This window comes from Ictidomys tridecemlineatus, chromosome 1 (assembly GCF_052094955.1).
Source record: "Ictidomys tridecemlineatus isolate mIctTri1 chromosome 1, mIctTri1.hap1, whole genome shotgun sequence".
NCBI lineage: Eukaryota > Metazoa > Chordata > Mammalia > Rodentia > Sciuridae > Ictidomys > Ictidomys tridecemlineatus.
Genome location: NC_135477.1, coordinates 152,935,147 through 152,956,121, shown reverse-complemented (window position 1 = coordinate 152,956,121; position 20,975 = coordinate 152,935,147). Strand labels below are relative to the sequence as shown.

The window sequence follows — 20,975 nt, the reverse complement described above, 5'->3', positions numbered from 1 at the left end:
AAAAATCCAAGCCCTGGTTTTCATGATTAAATCCCATAAATTTTATAATAAACTCACTCCATGAAATTGCTTTTAGATGTTTCTAATTTCTGTGTTTATCTCATGTGGACAGTGTCTGTGTCCACTGGTCGAAGACTCCCCTTTGCACACTGGGCGGGGGGTATGAGGCCCTGTGTCCTGTCCCTGAGGAGCAGGAGGAGAAGGATCCTGGGAGTCCCCTGAGCATTCAGCCAACCCAGAAGCCCTGGTCTCCTGAGCGTCTGCTCCCCCTGTTGGACCCTGGGGACGTAGTTCAGGAGCCCCGTGGTGTCAGGTCAGCAGAGCAATAAGGAAGATTCAGGCCAGAGAAGAAAATAACATGAAGTGGGGCAGACCGTGGCTGGTGACAAGGCGGATGGTCCCCTGGTCCCCGAGCCAAGATCTGCTGGGGGTGCAGCTCAGCATCCACACACATGGAGGGAGTGGGCTTTGCTTGTTCAGTGGAGGAAAGGCCAGGCCAGAGCTGCTAGATGGGACCCTGGGGATGGAGTTTGGCTCCTAGTGAAGATAAATTCTGATGAGGTGCTCAGCGAGGGACCTCAGGTTTCCAGTGGAGGGATGGATGAGCCTGTCTCTGAAAGGATTTAAGCAAGATGAAACCCAAGTGGTGGTAGTCAGAAGGGCCTGAGTGGTGCCCACCATGGTCGGGGTAGGCTTAGCAGCGGCGGGAAAAGCTGAAAGGTCATGACCCTGGCTTGGGCGGGCAGTGGCCCAGGTAATTAGAACCTGCCGTTCCTTCCCAATCTCGACGGAAATAGACCAGCTCCCCAGCCTTCCTCTCCCTTCCCTCACCTGTCCCCAGGTCTCACCAGGCTCCAGCAGGGACAAAATTGGTAGCACTTATGTGAGTGACATGTTGTTTGTCTTCCCGCTCATGAGAAGCCTCTGAGTTACCTCAAGTTTTTCTTAAAACAACATTTTTCTCCATTTCTTAAAAAAAAAAAAAAAAAGAAAGCAGAAGAAAAGAGATTATCTTATTTTATACAATATGCCATCAGCCAGGGAGCAGAACATCGGCAACGCTAGAGGGTTGCATAGCAACTGGCTTTTCAATTGATTTTTTGAGAAGGTACCAAAGCTACTCCACTGTTCTCATTTTAAATATTTCCTAGGATGATGAAAATCAAAGCCAATGGAAATCAGAGACTTGGGGACAATCAGAAAGACATAAGGTGGCCTGTTATGAAAGGCAAGGTCAAGACAAAGTATGGAATGCTTGTTGGAATTTGTCAGCACTCAAGGGGAAGGGTCTAGAAAATTCTGCCGTGAGGTCTTCTTTCAAGAGAAGAGAGGTGCTGTGGGAAAAGGGGTCGGTATGCCGTTCGGTTCTTCCCGTGTGTCCCAGGACATCACCTGCTTGCAGAGTAGGAGATGAGGAGCTTCCCAGCCACGCGTGGGAAGGCCAGAGAGAGAGGAAATGCAGACAGCCCTGAGACAGGAACCCTGGAGGGCTACATGTTCTACAGGACCCCCCTGAGGGACAACGCTGGCATCCCGGCATCTGGGTCCCAAACCCCAACCTGATGGGGAGAAAGCATAACAGTCTTTGACCCATATCCTGACCCAGATGGCCCTGGGTCCAGAGAAGGGTGAGGAGGCTCTGGGGCCAGACACCAACCTTGGGAGGTGTCTCAATCTGAAATATCTTAGATAGGCTGATTGATTTATTAATTTATTTTTTTAATATTTATTTTTTAGTTCTCGGCGGACACAACATCTTTGTTGGTATGTGGTGCTGAGGTTCGAACCCGGGCCGCACGCATGCCAGGCGAGCGCGCTACCGCTTGAGCCACATCCCCAGCCCCGGCTAATTTATAAACAGAAATTATTATTCACAGTTCTGGAGGCTCCTGGGGAGGCCAGGATCAAGGTGCCAGCAGATTGGTGTCTATGAGCCTGGGATCATAGACTGTGACTTGCAGCTATGTCCTCACTTTGCTAAATGGACAGACAAGCTCTCTCAGGCCATTTATAAGAGCACAATTCCTATTTAGGAAGGTTGGGACCTCATGACCTAATGACCCCTCAAAGGCCCTCTCCACTTTTTTCTCTTTTTTTTTTTTTTTTTTTGTACTAGGGATTGAACCCGGGGTGCTTAACTACTGAGCCACATCTCCAGCCTTTTTTTATATTTTATTTAGAGACAGGGTCTCACTGAATTATTTAGCCTTACTAAGCTGCTGAGGCTGGTTTTGAATTTGTGATCCTCCTGCCTCAGCCTCCCAAGCCTCTGGGATTACAGGCTTTCGCCACCTTGCCCAGTAAAAGTCTCTTTTCTTAATACTATTGCATTGGAAGTTAGGCTTCCACATAGGAATTTTGAGGGGATATAAACATCCAGACAGTAGGAAGAGGTCTGCTCCCACTGGCTGCCTTCAGCCTTCCATGGCTCCTCCCTGGGAAGGTGTGGGCTGAGAACCCTTTTCTGGTCACTTGGCTTTCTCTGGGAATAGCTCCTCAGACGTCTGGGAGGAGAGCTGGAAATCAAATGCTTTGATGATGTAGGCATGTCAGTATATGAGCCACGGGCACGCCTTCTTGCCCTCATTCTTCTTGAAGTTCCAAGAGGACTGGGATGTTGCATTTTGAGCTCTTACACCACCTTGCAATCCAGAGCTGGTGGGCAGAAGACCCCCAGCCCCAGGGGAACCCACACTGCAGTCAGCAGGCAGAGCGTGGTTAGGACACGTGTTCATGGAGCAGGGACTGTGTCTTAGGGATATTTGTGGGACCTTCAGCAGGTTATTTAACATTAGAGAGATTCAGTTTCTCCACTAGGAGAAAGTCTGTAGAAGCCCAGTACATAAAAGCTAGGACAATAAAAGGGTATTCACGAAGACTGCTGTTGTTAGTACCTCCTTGGGGTCTGAAGCCCTTTTCCATGGAGTTTAGTAGTTTCCCTTATCTGCAGTCTCACCTTCCACAGATTCACTTATCTACAGTCAACAGTGGTCCCAAAATATTAATATTTCTTTTGATTCTTGAGAGAGAGCGAGCAAGCACATTCACGTAACTTTTATGACAGATTTATGGTGGCACACACCTGTAATCCCAGAGACTCAGGAGGCTGAGGCAGGAAGGTCAAAAGTTTGAGTCCAGCTCCAGCAACTTCGTGAGGCTCTAAGCAACTCTCAAAAAAAAAAAAAATCCAATGATGCTGCTCAACATCCTAGGATGCACATACTGCCATTCTCCACAGGAACTCATCTGGCCCTACAAGTCAGCAGTGCCAAGGTTGGGAAATGTGCTCTGTACGCCTGATCCTGGCCACATGCCTGTGCCTTTTCCTGCTGTCCTGTTTTGTGCCAGTTTGGGAGGGATTGGCCTCTTGATATGGCTTTGGCACAGAGGTGCAGGCCAGCTCCCTTGGGGACTGGTCCATCTTGATCATTGTCACTATAGTAAATGAGGACAAGGAGCACTTGTGGGCACCAATGAACGGTGTGCCCCTTGCGTGGATGGAAGCCCCTGTGCTCTTGGATCCATGCTGCACTTGTGCCCGTTTGCATCTGAGGTCCCAGAGTAGTGAGGGGATTTGTCCAAGAACACAGAGCAGATGAAAGGTTTGGACCAGGGCCTTCACACAGCCCATGTGAGCCCCACCAGTCCCCTGCCCATGACTTGAGATTGGCCTGTGGTCCCACCATAGTGGCACCAACTGACAGAGCTGTTCTGTTGTAGGGTACAGTTCCAAGGGACACTGGCGGCTCATCTGTCTCCTTGAGTGAAGGAGGGAAGAACATAAATAATTCAGATCATTCCAGAGCAAACAATGGAGGTGTCAGAAAGCAATGATTGGAACAGAACTTTTTGCTAAGATCTTAATTGGTTTTTTTAGGGTGAGACCCCACAGGCTGTCTCTGGGACCCTGAAGCCTCCAGTGCTGGTGGCAGTTGGGAACTGCAGCCCATCTCTGGAATCTGAGAGTGGAGGGCCAGCCCGCCTAGGCCAGGTCCCTGCCGTTCTTGCAGCAGCAGCGCCACCTGGTGTCCACCTGAGGGCTCCGCCCTTCCTTTGCCTTCTGTTCCCTGTAGGAGTGGGAATGTCTGGGGGAATAGAACTCCCTCTGGACCTCTGCCTAACTTCCACATCCACCTCTATCTCTTTCTAGCTGTGGGATCTGGGGTGAGTTATTTCACTGGTCTGAGATGCAGTTTCTCGTCTGGAAAGTAGGATAGTAACAGTGTGTCTACCTTAGGGCAGTTGTGAAGTTTAAATGAGGTGATAGGTGCAAAGCCTAACAAAGAATGGCATTTATTGAAGGCCTGCAATGTGCTTGATGACTGTTGCTGTTATTACTGGGGTCAGCTCCTGCTGGGTCAGCACTTTCTAGTCACTTCCCCAGGGCCAGCCCCTTCTCTGGAGGCTTGTGTACTTCCTGCAGGTGCCAGGGTCCTACAACTGACTTCCTTACACCAGCCTGGCTCTTGAGCGTGCATGTGTTCATTCATTCATTCGCTCTCTCTGGGATAAATGTGAGTGCCAGCAAACAGCGATGCTATCTGGCTTGTTCACTGCTGCACCCTGAGCAGAGGCTGGGATTGCTTAATATTTGTGGAAGGAAGAAGGAAAGAAGGAGTGGGTGTTACTGAAAACAAGTGGAATTCAGGCCTGGGGCACAGCCTCAGGTCCAGTGTGTCCACCCTGCCCTTAAGGAGCTTATAATTCAGCAGACGAGACCAGCAGGAGTGATAGGCACATTAACACCAGGTGCCAGTATAGCCAGGTGCATCAAGGAAATGGGACCCAGGCAGGCAGCTCAGAGCAGGGCCACCGAGGCCAGGGAAGGGAGTGTGTGTGGACCCTGGAGCTGCACATGGTCCACTTGCCCACTCAGTTCCCACAGGACCCCTTGTCTAAGCTTCTGACTGTTCTCCAAGGGCCTAGTGGGGTCAACCAGGCTCCTGCAAGTTGGGTCTGAGGTTCTGGGACCAGCAATGTTTCCTTGTCTCTGTCTTATTAAGGCTCCTTCCAGCCCTGGGGAAAGTTCAACAAAGCGACTCTCCTAATCTCAAAGTGAGGAGTCATTTGTCCTTTTAAGGCCCTGGGATCTGCCTTCTGTATACCAATATCAGATCACTGGACCCTTTGGGTAGGTCCTCAGATCTCCTCCAGCCCAGGCCAAGAGAACCAGACAGGTCTGTGGCTGAAGGCCCCGAGGGCCAGGGAAAATGTCTCCTCCTGTATCTGGGTAGCTTTTCAAACCAGCTTAGCAAGGAGAGTCTTGATGTGGAGGTAGGTCTGTGCTCACAGTGGCCAAGGAAGATTCCTGCCCACTCCAGGAGGGCCAGCCTCAGCCCTACACCATAAGACACACAAACAGAGGATCCAGACAGGAATCCTATGTCTGCAATAACAGATACCATATTCAGACATATATTGGGCATCGGAGCCATGGGAGCACTGGCTGAGCTCACCCTGGGGGACAGCCACTCATCTTAAGTGAGCCTCTTGGGAAGTCCTCGGTTTCTATTCTTTGATCCAGAACTGATCTGTGGGTGAGGGAGGTATCAGGTCATTCAGTACTACTTCTGTATCCTGGCTGGGTGGGCCCAAAGACTTTATCCCACAGTCCCACACTGCAAGCTTCTTGGACATGGCTCATCTGTGATCCCTTTGTTGGGCTTTCTGGGAGCTGTTCTTATTGCAAACAAACTGGTCTCTGAGGCTCAGAGGCCTTCATTCCTTTGGAGATGGACCCTGCAGCTACTACTCAGCTCTAGGATATAGAAATGTTCTACCCACTGTTAAACAGCACTGGTCACCGCCCTACTCCTGTAGCTCCCTCTAGAACAGGGCTGCTGGTCTGTGGAGTCCAAGGCAGATTCTGCTGTGATCCCTTTACAGAGCCCAGGGTATTGATCCCTAGAAGCCTCATGGCCCCAGGGACTCACTCCTGGTTCCTGCCCCAGCACAGCTGAGAACAGGTGGAGTTGTATAAAAAGACTTTCCTAGAGAAACCAATGCAGAGGCAAGAAGGTGGCCAGGAGTTAGTGACTTCAGCGCTAAGAGGCAAGCAGATGACCAAGGCAAACTGGGTGGAAGAATCATTGCCAGGGGACACAGGCAACTCTTTTGGCCTCTCTGGTGCCTTTTCACTTCCAGAGAAGATTCAGATAAAATAAGTTCAATAGTCTTCCCTTATCCATAGTTTTCCTTTCCACGATTTCAATTACCCATGGTCAAATAACAGTTTGAAAATGTTAAATGGAAAATTCTAGAAATAATTCATACGTTTTAAATTGCATCCTGTTCTCAGGAACATGTGAAATCTTCACCACCCCACTCTGTCCTGCCTGGAATTTGAATCGTTGTATCCACACTGTATAAGCTACCTGCTCGTTAGTCACTTAGTAACTTTCTCAGTTATTGGATTGACTGTCACAGTATTGTAGTACTTGTGTTTAATTAACCATTATTACACTTAATAATGGCCCCAGGGACAGGAGTAGTGTTGCTGTCAATTCAGATATACCAGAGAGAAATACTTTCATGAAGGGAAAATGGAAAAGTTCATCATAGGTGTATATGTACAGGAGAAAATGTAGATTATGTATTATCTATGTATGATTTCAGGTGTCCACTGGGGGGTCTTAAAACATTCTTCTGTGGATAACAGAGGGACTAGTGTATATGTGTATCCTTTGGATTTCATATATGGCAAGAGCACAGAATGACAGGTCTGGGGTGAGTTAGAGAGCAGGAAACCATCTGGGGGCCAGGAGTAGGTCAGGTCTCAGTGGGTGGTGCACCCATTGCAGCCTGAGGGACTGTGGAAACCTGCCAAAGGTCAGAACAGTCTCCCACATTCTGGAAAGCAACAAGGAGGCCCCAGAAAGCCTTGGAGAGACGCCTGGACCTGAGCTTTTCTGGCAGATTCCCTGTTGCTGGAGCAGCTGCAGTTGGACTGTTTCCAGCAGTGGGTGCCTTGCCCTGCCCACAGCTAGTCCAGATCTACTTTCTGGGACCCAGACCTCCCAGCTGCCCCATGGCTAACCATCTTTGCCTGCAGGGAGTTCTTGGGGGCAGTTGAAACCAATGGGAAGGCCTCTGGAAGCTCTTGGGAAGTGAAGAGTGGGTGGAAAAGGGGAGACCTGATCAGCAGGAGGCAGGAACTTGTGGGTGGTTTTCAGTCCTTTTAAACCTCAGTCCTTTTAAGACCCATTGACTTACCTTGGGTCTCAGGTTGGCACTTGACCTTGAGGCAGAGCATTTGGACCGATCATCCTTGAGGGCCACATCCTGACAAGTGGGAGATCTCCCTGAAACAAAATTTCAGACTCTCACCAAGTGAGCAAGCTGGGCAGAAAAGCAGTCCCCACGGCTCTGTCTCTTGGCACTGTGAACCTCACACTCTCCCTTCTGGGGTGCAGCCTTTTATTCCTACCTCCTCCTCCACAGTCTCCATTGCCACCTGTCACCGAAGCCAGAATCTGGGCACTACTTCTGCTCTATTGACCCCGCTCTCCAGCCTTAAGATCTGTCATCTCTAGCTACCTCCAGTTCTGACTCCTGATGTTGCTACAGCCACATTGGCTGTCCTCTTCCTGACCTCCCTCCTCCCTGACCAGAGCTGGCTCTTTCTCGAATGCATATGGGCTCTGCCCTTGCTATTAGGCACCAGGTTGATGTCTGATCACCAGCCAGCCATTGGGTACCACACAGTCTTTTGCATGCTCCGGACCTAGCAAGGATAAGGACCCTGCGCCTTGTGTCCATTTGAGGTAGACCAGACCTTGATAAAGATGGCCCATCAATTTTTTATCCATTCTTCTATTGAGGGCACCTAGGTTGGTTCCACAGTTTAGCTATTGTGAATTGTGCTGCTATAAACATTGAGGTGGCTGTGTCCTGTAGTATGCTGTTTTTAAGTCCTTTGGGTATAGATAGAGGAATGGGATAGCTGGGTCAAATGGTGGTTCCATTTCTAGTTTTCCAAGGAATCTCCATACTGCTTTCCATATTGGCTGCACCAATTTGCAGTCCCACCAGCAATGTATGAGTGTACCTTTTCCCCCACATCCTCACCAACACTTATTGTTGTTTGCCTTCATAATAGCTGCCATTCTGACTGGAGTGAGATGATATCTTAGAGGAGTTTTGATTTGCATTTCTCTAATTGCTAGAGATGTTGAACATTTTTTCATATATTTGTTGATTGATTGCGTATATCCTTTTCTGAGAGGTGTCTGTTCAGGCCCATTTATTGATTGGGTTATTTGTTTTTTTGATACTTAGCTTTTTGAGTTCTTCATATACCCTAGAGATGGGGGCAGCATGGGAGGAATAGATGAACTCTATATAGAGTAGAGAGGTGGGAGGGTAAAGGAGGGGGCAGGGGGTTAGCAAGGATGGTGGAATGTGATGGACATCATTATCCAAAGTCCATGTATGAAGACACAAATTGGTGTCAATATACTTTATATACAACCAGAGATATAAAAAATTGTGCTGTATATGTGCAATAAGAATTGTAATGCAGGGCTGGGGATGTGGCTCAAGCGGTAGTGCGCTCACCTGTCATGCGTGTGGCCCGGGTTCGATCCTCAGCACCACATACCAACAAAGATGTTGTGTCCGCCGAGAACTAAAAAATAATAAATATTAAAAAAATTTTTAAAAAAGAATTGTAATGCATTCCATCATTTATTTCTTAAAAATCAATTTAAATTTAATTTTTTTTTAAAAAAAGACGGCTCGTCAACAGACAGATAAGAAACACCAGTTGGCCTTCCATATCCACAGATTCTATTTTTGAAGATTCAACTAACTGTGAATTGGAAATATTTGGGAAAATTAGATCTATACTGAACACTTATAGACTTTTTTCTTGTCATCATCGCCTAAACAATGCAGTACAGCAAGTGCTCTATTTATGAGGCAGTTACATTGTGGCAGGGATCAAAAGTAGTCCTCTGGAGATGATGTACAGGAGAATTGCATAGGTTCTATGCAAATGCTGCATCATTTTATAAAAGGGACTTGAGCATCAGCACATTTTGGTATCCACTGGGGTCCTGAGACAATCCTCCACAGAAACTGAGACACATCCTGCTGCTCAGTATCCCAGGGATGGGTGAGTCTTTGGATGCTCAATTACTGACACACACCCCTCTCATCCTCTTAGGCTGACTCACATTCAGAATTGAGGCTCACAGGGTGTAGCACGTGGTCACTGTTTTTTTGTTTTTTAATTATGCCACCACAGAGGTCCCCTCACTCCTGCCTGTGACAGTGCTCTCCTGCACTTCTCTCTGCCCCACTCCTCAGGGGAAGTCTCCTCAGGATCCCCAAACCACACCTCTGAGACTCCTTCAACTCTGGACCCTGTGTCACCAACCCCCTTGGGGCCGGAGAACGTCAGTGGCAGTCTGCCTTCTTGGAATGGGCAAAGAACAAAACAAGGCGAGAACAAAAACACAAATCAATATTTCAATAAATTATCCTGCCACAGCAGCAAAAATCACTTTGGCTGCCAAGAGAGGCTGAGGAACCGGCTGAACCGTACAGCCCAGAGGGGAGAGAAGGTGATGGGCCAGTATCGTGTCCAGTCTGCCAGATGCAGGGGAGGGGCTGTCTTCTGCAGGGCCTTTACTCCAGGGTTCTCAAACTAGTGACCTGGGGGGGGGTGGATTTTTGTTTTTGTTCACAGAATCGATTTTCATCTGAGCCAACTACACGGGCATCTTTGTGAAAATCTAGATATAACAGTGGACTTCAGGCATCCAATTTGGCAACCTTGGCCTCTGCTCATGCCTGCTAACCATAAGCTGTGGCTCAGTAAACATCACCCCCTCCATCTGTGCCTGGGCTTCTTGGTTTGCTGCAGTCCTCACCACTCCTTATTGAGGAGTGAGCCCCCCGCCTTTCTCTACCATAATCAGGAAATATTCCCCTGTATCCTTACTCCTGGGAAAATGGGAAAATGGAAAACAGACTTATTTTTCATACAGCCAACTTACTTCATTGGTTTCTGCCACCCATCTTGCCCCTGTAGGCAATTGGGTTTTCAGTGTTTTCCCAGAACTTCCTGAGTGCAGGGAATCTGTGTGCACAACCTTGACCTGCTCATTCTCACCTTTCTTCAGCCTGACTCCTGCCTTTGACTGTCCCCTTCCTGATGGTCTTACACCTGTTCTTTGATCCTGATATCTGTGTATATCTTTCTGGATGGACTTGACTTCCTCTTCAAAGACTTGGCCAGAGCTCTTCTTCCACTGGTGGAAGACAAGCCAGTCGGCCCTGGAGCCCAGCCACCGTCTTTCATCTTCCAGTTAGTGCCCTTGACTAGAGTCTTCATGGTCACCCCCAAAACAGGAAATACATGGCTCAGGATTCTCTTGGCTGCAAGTTACAATAACAGCTTAGCATTGGCTTTCCACAGAAGAGGAATTTCTTGACACATAAATAAAACACATTTGTGGTAGGCAGCCTCTAAGACAGTCCCCAGTGACCCTGTGTCTTGGTATCATGCCCTGGAGTGGTTCCCTCCCTTTACCATAGGCTGGACTGAGATTGGGTTATAAATAGACTGTGGCTTCTGTCTTGGACATGCACTCTCTTGCTGTCTCTGGACTCAGTTCTGGGGAGGAGGCAGGCTGCTGTGTGTGAGCTGCCTTGTGGAAAGGCCCACGTGGTGTGGTGAGAAGTTCCTTCTCAGCCTGGGAGGAACTGAGTCCTGCCCACAACGACATAAGTGAGTTTGAGAACCAACCTTCCCCTGCCACCCACCCATGGATCCTTCAGATGTGACCATGGCTCTGCTCACAGCTAAATGATGACCTCATAGGAGACCTAAAACCAGAAGCACCCAGCTAAGTTGTTATTGGATTCTTGGCCCACAGAAACCATGAAATGATAAATGTTTGGGTTTTCTAGAATATCATGTTTTGTGATCATTTGTTTTGTTGTAATAGATAATAAATGGGCCTGTGATTGGCAGGCTCCAGGCTTGGCTGAATCCAGATGCTTGTGTGAGAACACCAGAAATCATCCTCTCTCCATCTTGAGGCCCAGCTCTGCTCTGTATTGGGTTAATTTTCAGGTGGGATCACCTCTCTGGTGACAGAGTGGCTCCAGCAGCTCCAGGCTCACCATCTCTTACCATACCAACTCCTTGGCCCACTTTGCTCACACCTGAACCAACACAGTAGCCAGGAGGATATAGTTCAGGGATAAGTGAGGCCTTGATACTCCCACCCTGGAGCCTGGAATCTGACTCAAATTGAAAGGGATATTTAGCCAACGGGAGACTGGGCTGCTGTTGTGAAAAGTGGGCAGGCAAGAGGAGCCACAGCCCACCAGGGCTTCAGAATAGAAGCGATTAGAATTGTTTCTCCCAATATGAAACTTTGAATCCTGAGAGCAGACAGGGAACAATCTCCTGGCATTTGGGCTGGGAGACAAGCTGTGGAGAAATAGGGCCCTTTTCCCTGGAGGTGAGCCAGCAAGTCTACTGAGCTGCATGGTTGGCATTATGGAGTCTAGGGCTTTGCTCTCCAGTGGAAGATGCTGCAGCCATCCCTGGTAAAGTGGTACTGGTGACCTTTGTGTTAACCATTTTATTTGGACCTGGACTGGCAATCTTAAGCTTAGAGGTGTACAACCAAACACAAGGCCCCAAGCTGTAGGACCAAATCAAACCCACCCTTGATTGTTCCTCATGATGTTCATTCCCTGGAGACAGTGAGGAAGCAAATCCTTTCATTTATTCCTCATTCAGAGATGTGACCACTCAAAGATTACCTGGAGGTCAACACTACCTGGCAGGACCCTGGGATGAGGCTGTGTAGCTCTTGGCTTGGATGTAATGAGAAAACCCATGGCCTTCCTCCATTATTCCTGCACCAGTCAGAGTGGGCAAGGTTATGCTGCAGAAACAAATAAGTTTCACGTACTGGTACTGATGTATTAAAACAGCAAGGATTTACTTCTAGCTCATGCTGTATGATTGTGAATTGGCATAAGATTCTGATATCATTTTCACTCACAGTCTGGGTGACAGAGCAGCCACTATCTTGATGGTGCTGGATCATGTGCCAAAGAGGAGTGATCTCTGAAGGGTCTCCATAGGCAATTAAATGGTCCAACCAAGTAGAGACACATACCAGTTTTTCTCACAGTTCATTGTCCAGAGCTGGTCACATGCCTCTCCAAATCAGAAGGGTATGACATATACCTCCCCTTGCCCTCCTGAAGCTTTCCCTGAGCTGTCCATCTCTGTACCAGTGTCCAACAAACTCAGTAACAAGCTTTAAGTAACAAACTTCCTTAGGGCTCAACTTGTTATAATGAGTAATCTTATCTCTTGGGAACAGGAGATGATTTTATAATCTTCACAGTTGCCTTCATGCTCAGAACTTGTGAACTGGTCTAAAACATTGACTTGGATAACACCTGGCAATGACTTGATTTGTCTTCCCTTGTCTTGAATTATTTCTTTCTTCTTCTGGAACTGCCTGGATCACTAACATTACTCTTTATCTACTTATGCACACAGAGAGAAATATGGGGTTAGATAGTCATCCCTTGCTTCCAGGAATCTCCCTCCCCCACCCAAGGATACCAAAATCCTTGCGTTCAAGGCCTTTCTATAAAATGATGTAGCATTTGCATAAAACCTATGTACCCTATATTTTAAATCGTATCTAGATGATTTATAATCCCTAATGCCATGTCTATTAGTCAGCTTTTCATCACTATGACAGAGAATCTGAGAAAATCAACTTAAAGATTTATTTTGGCTCCCAGCTTCTGAGGTTTTTAGTCCTTGGTCAACTGACTCCATTGCTTTGAGCCTGAGGTGAGGCAGAACATCTTGGTGGAAAGGCATGTCATAGGAAAGCTGCCTGCTTCATAGCCACCAGGAAGCTGAGGAAGCAGAGACAGACAGAGGCAGAGGACAAGATATGCCCTTCCAGGGTAGACCCCATTGACCTTCCTCAACTAGGCCCCACCTCCTACAGTTTCCATCACCTCCCAATAACATGCATATGGTCCAATTACTTCCCCCAAAGCCCCACATCTGAGTATTGCTGCCTTGAGGATCCAACTTTCAACACATGAGTCTTTGGGAGTCACTTCATATCCATACCATAATACCATATAACTCCTAGGTTAATAGTTGTTTTACTGTGTTGTTTAAGAAATAACAACAAGAAAAAAAAGTCTCTGCATGTTCAGTGTAAATAAAATTTTTATGAGATTGGTTGAATCTGTGGACGCAGAACCCTTGGAGGTAGAAAGCCAACTGTACTTTGTGGACATATTTATACAAAATGAAAAACTTCTTCTCAGCAAAAGAAACAATCAATGAGGTGAAGAGTGAGTCTACATTTTGGGAGCAAAATCACACTCACGTCAGATAGAACACTAATCTCCAGCATATATAAAGAACTCAAAACTCTTTTAACACCAAAAAAACCCCCCAAAAACCCAATCAATAAATGGGCTAAGGAGCTGAGCAGACAGAATGTATATCTCAGAAAAAAATATATTCAATCAACAAATATATGAAAAATTGTTCAACATTTCTATTAATTACATCAATAAATGTTGGTGAGGATGTGGGGGGAAAAAGCACACTCATATACTGCTGGTGAGACTGCAGATTGGTGCAACCAATCTGGAAAGCAGTATGGAGATTCCTTAGAAAACTTGGAATGGAACCACCATTTGACCCAGCTATCCCACTCCTCAGTCTATACTCAAAGGACTTACAATCAGCATATTATAGTAATGTAGCCACATCAATGTTTATAGAAGCTCAATTCACAATTGCTAAGCTGTGGATGCCACCTATATGTCTTTTAATAGATGAGAGGGTAAAGAAACTGTGGTATATATACACAATGGAACATTACTCAGCATTAGAAGAGAATAAAATTGGGCTGGGTTGTGGTTCAGTGGTAGAGCGCTTGCCTAGCATGTGCGAGGCACTGAGTTCAATCCTCAGTATCACATAAAAATAAAAGTATTGTATCCAACTACAACTAAAAAAAATTTTTAAAAAAAGAGAATAAAATTTTGGCATTTGCAGGTAAATGAACGGAGTTGGAGAATATCATGCTAAGCGAAGTAAGCTAATCCCCAAAACACCAAAGGCTGAAAGTTCTTTCTGATAAGTGGATGCTGATCCATAATGGGTGGGGGGGCATGGGAAAAATGGAGGAACTTTGATGGGGCAAAGGGGAGGGAAGAGTGGGAAGGGAAAATGGGGGTGGGAAAGATGGTGGAATGTGATGGACATCATTACACTAGGTACATGTATGACTGCACATTTGGTGTGACACTACATCATGTAAAGCCAGAGAAATGAAAATTTGTGCTGCAATTGTATACAATGAATCAAAATGCATTCTGCTGTCACATATACCTAATTTAAATTAATTAATTAATTTTAAAAGAAATGGAACACTTGCATTCATATCTGCCAAGAATGCTCATTCCTACTTTATGGACAGATGTATTCTTAAAGAGGGAAAGAGCATGACCAGGACTTGAAGAGAACGACTTTGGTGGTGAGAGCAGAAACGAGAATGCCTGCTGTGTGAATCATGGGGAGAAAAAGGAAGTGTGTGGCTTTGAGAGGACATGATAGATGGGGAGGCAATAGGGGCAGTTGGTTGAATAGAGATTTTGATTTCAGGTTCCTTGAGTTTAGATCTTAACTTCTTTGCTTCCTAGTTGCATGACCCGAGGCAAGCTACTTCTCTGAGCCTCAGTTTCCTATCTCATAAGGTGGTTGTGAAAACCAGACAAGATTGTACACCAGTGCCCTAGTGCAGAGCATGTGTGCAGGACTGTGTAGCCAGCCTTTGCTATCAAGTGTGGTCATGATAAAAAATGGAATTTGATTGCTCTCAATGGCTTCTTATTCATGGTTCCCATGGGAATCATCTGTTTATGTTCCTGTTCTTCATGTGACCCCTTTGTTTTATCAGTTGTATTTCTTTTTCTCCACTGTGTTACATTCCGTAAAATACCTCCAAATGGGGAAAAATAGAAGGCTATCTCCCTCTTCCTCAGGGCTTGGATGCCATATTGGGGTTTCCATCTCCCCTGCCCTGGATCTTTCTAGAACTGTGAACTTCTTGAGGTGAGGTTCACATTTCATTTCCCTCCTGCTCAGGACTTGCATAGAATCATAGGTGCCTAGTAGGATACAGGGGCTCCTAGAAAGGGGCCTCAGAACTTTGCTTCCAAGCCTCACCTGTAAACTGCAATGACTTTATGTGGGAGCTCAGGCAAGGAAGTTTGACTGGGGAACCTTTTCTACCAATGGAAGAATGAAGAATGAAGAATGAAGCCAGTGTAAGGTGAGTCCTAAGAGTGACGGGGCAGGGGGCATGATGCCTTATGGACCAGTCTTCAACGGATAGGGTCTGTCAACACTGCAGAAACTCTGCCCCCAGATAATCTGCTAGACGCCAAACCCTCACTTTCATCTCTCCCTGTGCCCTTGCAGTCCATGAGCCTCATTGAGATTGGGAACCCCTCTCAGAGCCTGGAGAACGTCTGCCGCTGGGCATACCTGCAGCAGAAGCCAGACACAGGCCATGATGAGTATCACGATCACGCCATCTTCCTCACTCGGCAGGACTTTGGACCATCAGGCATGCAAGGTGAGCTTCACCCCTGCAGGCAGAGGAGTGGAGCAGAGCTGGGGATGAGCCAGTGGTCTTGCAAGAGGACCACTCAGCAGTCTTGACCCTTGCCAGGGAGGAGTCCCAGGGCAGGGAGGGCCTGTGGCCCCCTTCGCTAGGTGAGGGTTTGTGTTGGTACCATCAGAATTTCTGGTGTTTCCCCCAGAAACTGCAATCCTTCACCCCCAGGGTCAAGAAAGATTCGAATAGAGGCGGAACCTGGCAGCTCAAAAATTAGACAGTGTCTGGGGGCTGGGGTTGTGGCTCAGTGGTAGGGTGCTTGCCTAGCGTGTGTGAGACCCTGGGTTTGATCCACAGATTATTTTTTTACATGAAAAATAAGTAAATAAAATAAAGATATTAAAAATAGTTTAAAAAATTAGGCAGTGTCTGAAGATGATTTTCAGAGCCATATGGTTCCACTGGTTTCTAAAAAAAAAAAAAAAGAAATCTGAATAAGTTGCCAACCTTTAAAAGTTTAGAGATTTTTACATAAAGATTCAAACTATATAAAACTGACAGATCTAAAAGAAGAAATTGACAAGTCTACAATCCTAGTTAAATATGACAACAGATAAGAAATTGGCAAAGATGGGGCTGAGATTGTGGCTCAGTGGTGGAGTGCTTGCCTAGCATGTGCGTGCGAGGCACTGGGTTCAATCCTCAGCACCACATAAAGATAAATAAATAAAATAAAGGTACAGTGTCCAACCACAGCTGAAAAAATGTTTAAAAATTTTTTAAAAATTAAAAAGAAAGAAATTGGCAAAACGAAAGAAGTTCTGAATTAAGAAACTTGACCTAATTGATAGGTCAAGTTACACTTATTTCTGGATATCTTGGCTTGTATTCAATTGCAATGGTACCAGTTTAAATTTTTTAGTTTCCATTTATTGTGAGAATATAGAAATTCTATACATCTTGACTATTAGAAAATAAATTGTCATATAAATAAATAAACACATGAAAATGTAGCCAAAGAAGGGCTAGTGTATAGCTTAGTGATAGAATGCTTGTCTAACATATGCAAGGCCCTGGGTTTCATCCCCAGCACTCAGAAAAGAAAAAGAAAATATACAAAAACAAATAATGATGGGCCTAGAGAAATATCAACAAAATGTAAAAGATCAAAATTATGTGTTGTGTATTCCTTGACCACCGTGAATTAAAAAGATGAGAAACCTTAAATGTTTGGAAATTAAGCAGTACACTAATAATCTATGGGTGAAAGAGAAAATAACTGTAGAAATTAGAATGTATTTTTAAACCAATAACAATGATGATTTGACATATTAGATTTTGCGTATACAGCTAATTATGATTAGATATTTATACCCTTATGTGCATTTATAAGGAAAAAAGACTGAAAAGTCAATCACATATGCATCTATCACCAGAAATTAACAAAGAACAGAACATTAAGCGCAACAAAAGTAGAAGGAAAGAAATTATAAAGATAAGGGCAAAATTGCTGAAATGAAAAACTGCAGTAGTTAAAAAAGAAAAAGCAACAAAACCACTTTGGTTCTTTGAAAAACGTGGATTAAAACTGAAAAACTCCTGGCAATGCTGATTTTTAAAAAAATTTAAAAATGCAAGTCAGTACGTATCCTACAGAATTTTAAAAGCTAGTAAGAAATTATTTTGATCAATTTTATGCCAAAGAATATGTTAATTTAGATGAAAGGAAAAATATAAAATCTGAGAAAATAGTAGAAAATCCAAATAGTGTCTTATCTATTAAGGAAATTAAATTTTTTAATTAAGATTTTCTTTGAAGTAAACTCCAGGGTGTTATAACTTTTCCAGGTAAGTTTTCCTAATATTTGAGGAAGAATAATACTAATCACACACAAATTTCTAGAGAATGAGAAGTTACTTTTCCCAACTAATTTTATGAGAACTGAAGTTTGATAACAAAATCTGAGGGCATTAAAAGAAAAATATTCACAGTCTAACATCCCTCATGAATGTAGACATAATGTACCAAACAAAATATTAGCAAATCAAATCTGGTATTAAAAAGGTATCATATTACAGTGAATGTAAGTTTATTCTAGGAATACAAGGTTGGTTTAATATTTGAAAATTAATCATTGAAATTCATCACTTAGCAGAATAAAGAAGAATGATATATAGTTATCTCAGTGGGTCCCAAAACAATATTTGAGAAAAATCTAGATCCATTTATGATCAAATGTTCTATGGGACTAGAAAAGAAGAAAAATTTCTTTAATATAGTAAAGAGTAGTTGCAGAGAACTTACAATAAATCCATATATAGTGATGAAATGTTGAAAGCCCTTCCTCTAGGCTGAGAATGGGTCACAAATGCCTGCTATCACCATTTCTATGCAGCATTGTGGTAGAGATTCTATCCAGTGAAATAAGAGAAGAGAAAGAAAAATGAAAACGTAATGATCACAAAGAAAACTAGCAAGCTTTCATTTGAAGATGATGTACTTGTATATATAGAAAACCCAAAAGAATAAATGAATAAAATTATTAGAATTTCTAGTTAGTTTGATCATGGTTGCTGGAGATAATGTCAACATACAAAAATTGAATTTCTACATCCTAATAATAAATGGAAACTAAAAATTAAAAACTAGTGCCATTTACAATAGAATAAAAGACAGAAAATATCTAGGAATGAGTACAACAAAATATTTCCAAGATCTAGATTAGAAAACTGTAAAACATTTTCGAAAGAAATTATAAAATACTAAATAAAGGAATGGATATGCCATGTTTATGGATAGGGAGACTCACTAATGTAGAGTTAACTGTTTTCTCCTAATTGATCTATAGAGTCAATGCAACTGTACTCTAGGGCACACCAATGCAAGCTCAGTTCCAGCAGAATACTTGGAAGATATTAGAATCCAATTGATTCTAGTATTTATATACAAATTCAATGGGCCAATAGTAGCCAAGAGCAAATGACTAAGAACAATGTATTCAATACTTATAAAATAGAGTAAAGAGTATATTTTTAATGCAAGGATTGACACATCATTAGAACTCAATATTGAATCAAGAACTGAACTTATACATGCATGAACACTTGATTTATTGCAAAAGTAACACTCCAGAGTAGAGGGCAAAGAGAGCCCTTTTAAAAATTAGGAAAAGAAATTAAGCTTGACATTCTATTTCTCAAATATCATCTATATACAAATATTACTCATGTGGATTTTAGATCTAAGTATAAAAGAAATGAAATGAAACTTGCAGAGGATAATCCATTTTGAACATCCCTAATCTGAACCTGAAATCTGAACTGCTCCAAAATACAAAAGTTTTTGAGCATTGACCTGACACCACAAGTGGAAAATTCCACACCTAACCTTATGTGATAGGTCACAATGCAGGTACACTAAAAATATCATATGAAATTACCTTTGGGATATCCATATAAGGTATACATGCATGCGCGCGCGCACACTTGTGCGCACACACACACACACACACACACACACACATACACGAAACATAAATGAATTTAGTTTTGATTTGGGTTCTATCCCCAAAAGATCTCATTAATCTCTTTATATGCAAGTATCCCAAATCTGAAAAAATATGATATATGAAACATTTCTGGACCCAAGCATTTTGAATAAGATCTACTTAACCTGTATTGGAGAAATATCTCCATGTTCTTGGATTAAGAGAAATGATTTTTTTTAAAAAGTGACAAAAAGCTTTAACTCTTTGGAAAAGATTAGTAGTACCACATTAACATTAAACCTTTTGTTCATTAATCCATGAGGGAAACATTTATACATATGTCTAATAAAGGATATACCTGAAGTTTATGAAAACTCCTGCAAATCAACAGTAATAATAGTAATAATAATTAAAGAAACCAATCCAGTAGAACAATGAGCAACAGACTTTATCAGGCTCTTAATTAAATACAAATGACCCATAAATACATGAACAGGTGCTCACTCTCAGTAGACATTAGAGAAATACATTTAAAACTACAATGAAATACCATGACACACCTAATAAAATTGCTAAACAAAACAAAATGAAAAGATTGACAATAACATGTGTCAGTGAGGCTGTGGATTAGATCCCCCTGAAATCCATGAAGCAAATTGATGTGCCTAGCCCATATAAATTTCACTGCCAGCCTGGGAAACTTAGTAAGGACCTGACTCAAAATGAAAAATAAAAAAAGGCTGGGGATGCAGCTTAGTGATAGAGCACCACAGTACCATAAATAAATAGATAAATAGATAAATAAATAAATGTGAAAGAATAACCAAGGATTTACAAGATTAAAAAAAAAATTTACAGCAGGAAATGAGATGAACCAAGATGCTTGAAAACTTACTCCAGAGAAAATAGAGCTAATTCAGAGAAAGGAAAAGAACATTTTATAAAGTAGTATTCCCAGAATGTTTGAGAAAAGACATCCACAAACTCAGAATAAGTTGATATGAAACATTAAAGAACAATAAAGAATTTTTATGAAATCAGGACTATGATGGGTAAATTAAAAAATTCTAAAGCAGAGCATTCTGAAATTTGGAGGAAAAGGACAAAAAGACTGAAATAAGAGAAAGTTAGGAGATAATAACATCTATCTAATAAGATTTCTAGAAGGAGAGAAAAGCTACAAAATAAAACAAGGAAAAAATAAATGAAGAGACCTTTTCAAATCTTTCAATTAATTTTTTTATTGACAGGTAATAATTGTGCCCTTTTTTGATCTTAAAGATTCATACAACACTAAGTGGGATGCATGAAAAGTCCTCCACACTGAGGCATATATTCACATGCATGCTTTGCATTCCTAAGGGCAAAGAGATCTCAAAGTTCTGCTCCAGCATACTGATTTAAGAACCATTCCCTCTAAATATGCAGAGTGAAAAGTAGACCTGTTTATTCCAAGAGGAAAAGGCACTGGTTCATACTTTTATTTTTACAGACAAGTCCCAAAGCCAGCATACCCCAGGCCACAAAAGTCATTCTTTTCTTCTCCTCTTCTCTTTCCTCCCCCTCCCCCTTCCCTTCCTCCTTTTCTTTAAGCAAATTGCCTTGGTATCTCCCAGTGGCAAGAGTGAATCTAGCTTAAGGTACTGAGAATTGGGGCTGCATATTTGCCTGGCTTCCAGGGTATTTATTAAGGCCCCTGGGTATTTATGTAAGTAGAAGACCCCTTTGATACACAAAGCCCTGCATATGCTTCACCCTACTGAGACGAGAACCAGAAGAAACATGGGGGACCCCAGGAAGACCCTGCAGAGGAGATAGGCTTGGAGGATGTAATGCCAGAGAA

At 43.5% G+C, this 20,975-nt stretch overlaps 1 protein-coding gene across 1 annotated transcript in view; it reads left to right on the top strand.

Moving 5' to 3' along the window:
• Adamts2 (ADAM metallopeptidase with thrombospondin type 1 motif 2) overlaps nucleotides 1-20,975 on the top strand; it is a 258,874-nt gene that overhangs the window by 190,543 nt on the left and 47,356 nt on the right. Inside the window, exon 6 of the mRNA XM_078049898.1 lies at nucleotides 15,506-15,662. Coding sequence (XP_077906024.1) covers nucleotides 15,506-15,662 — 157 coding nt within the window. The remainder of the gene's footprint in view (nucleotides 1-15,505; nucleotides 15,663-20,975) is intronic.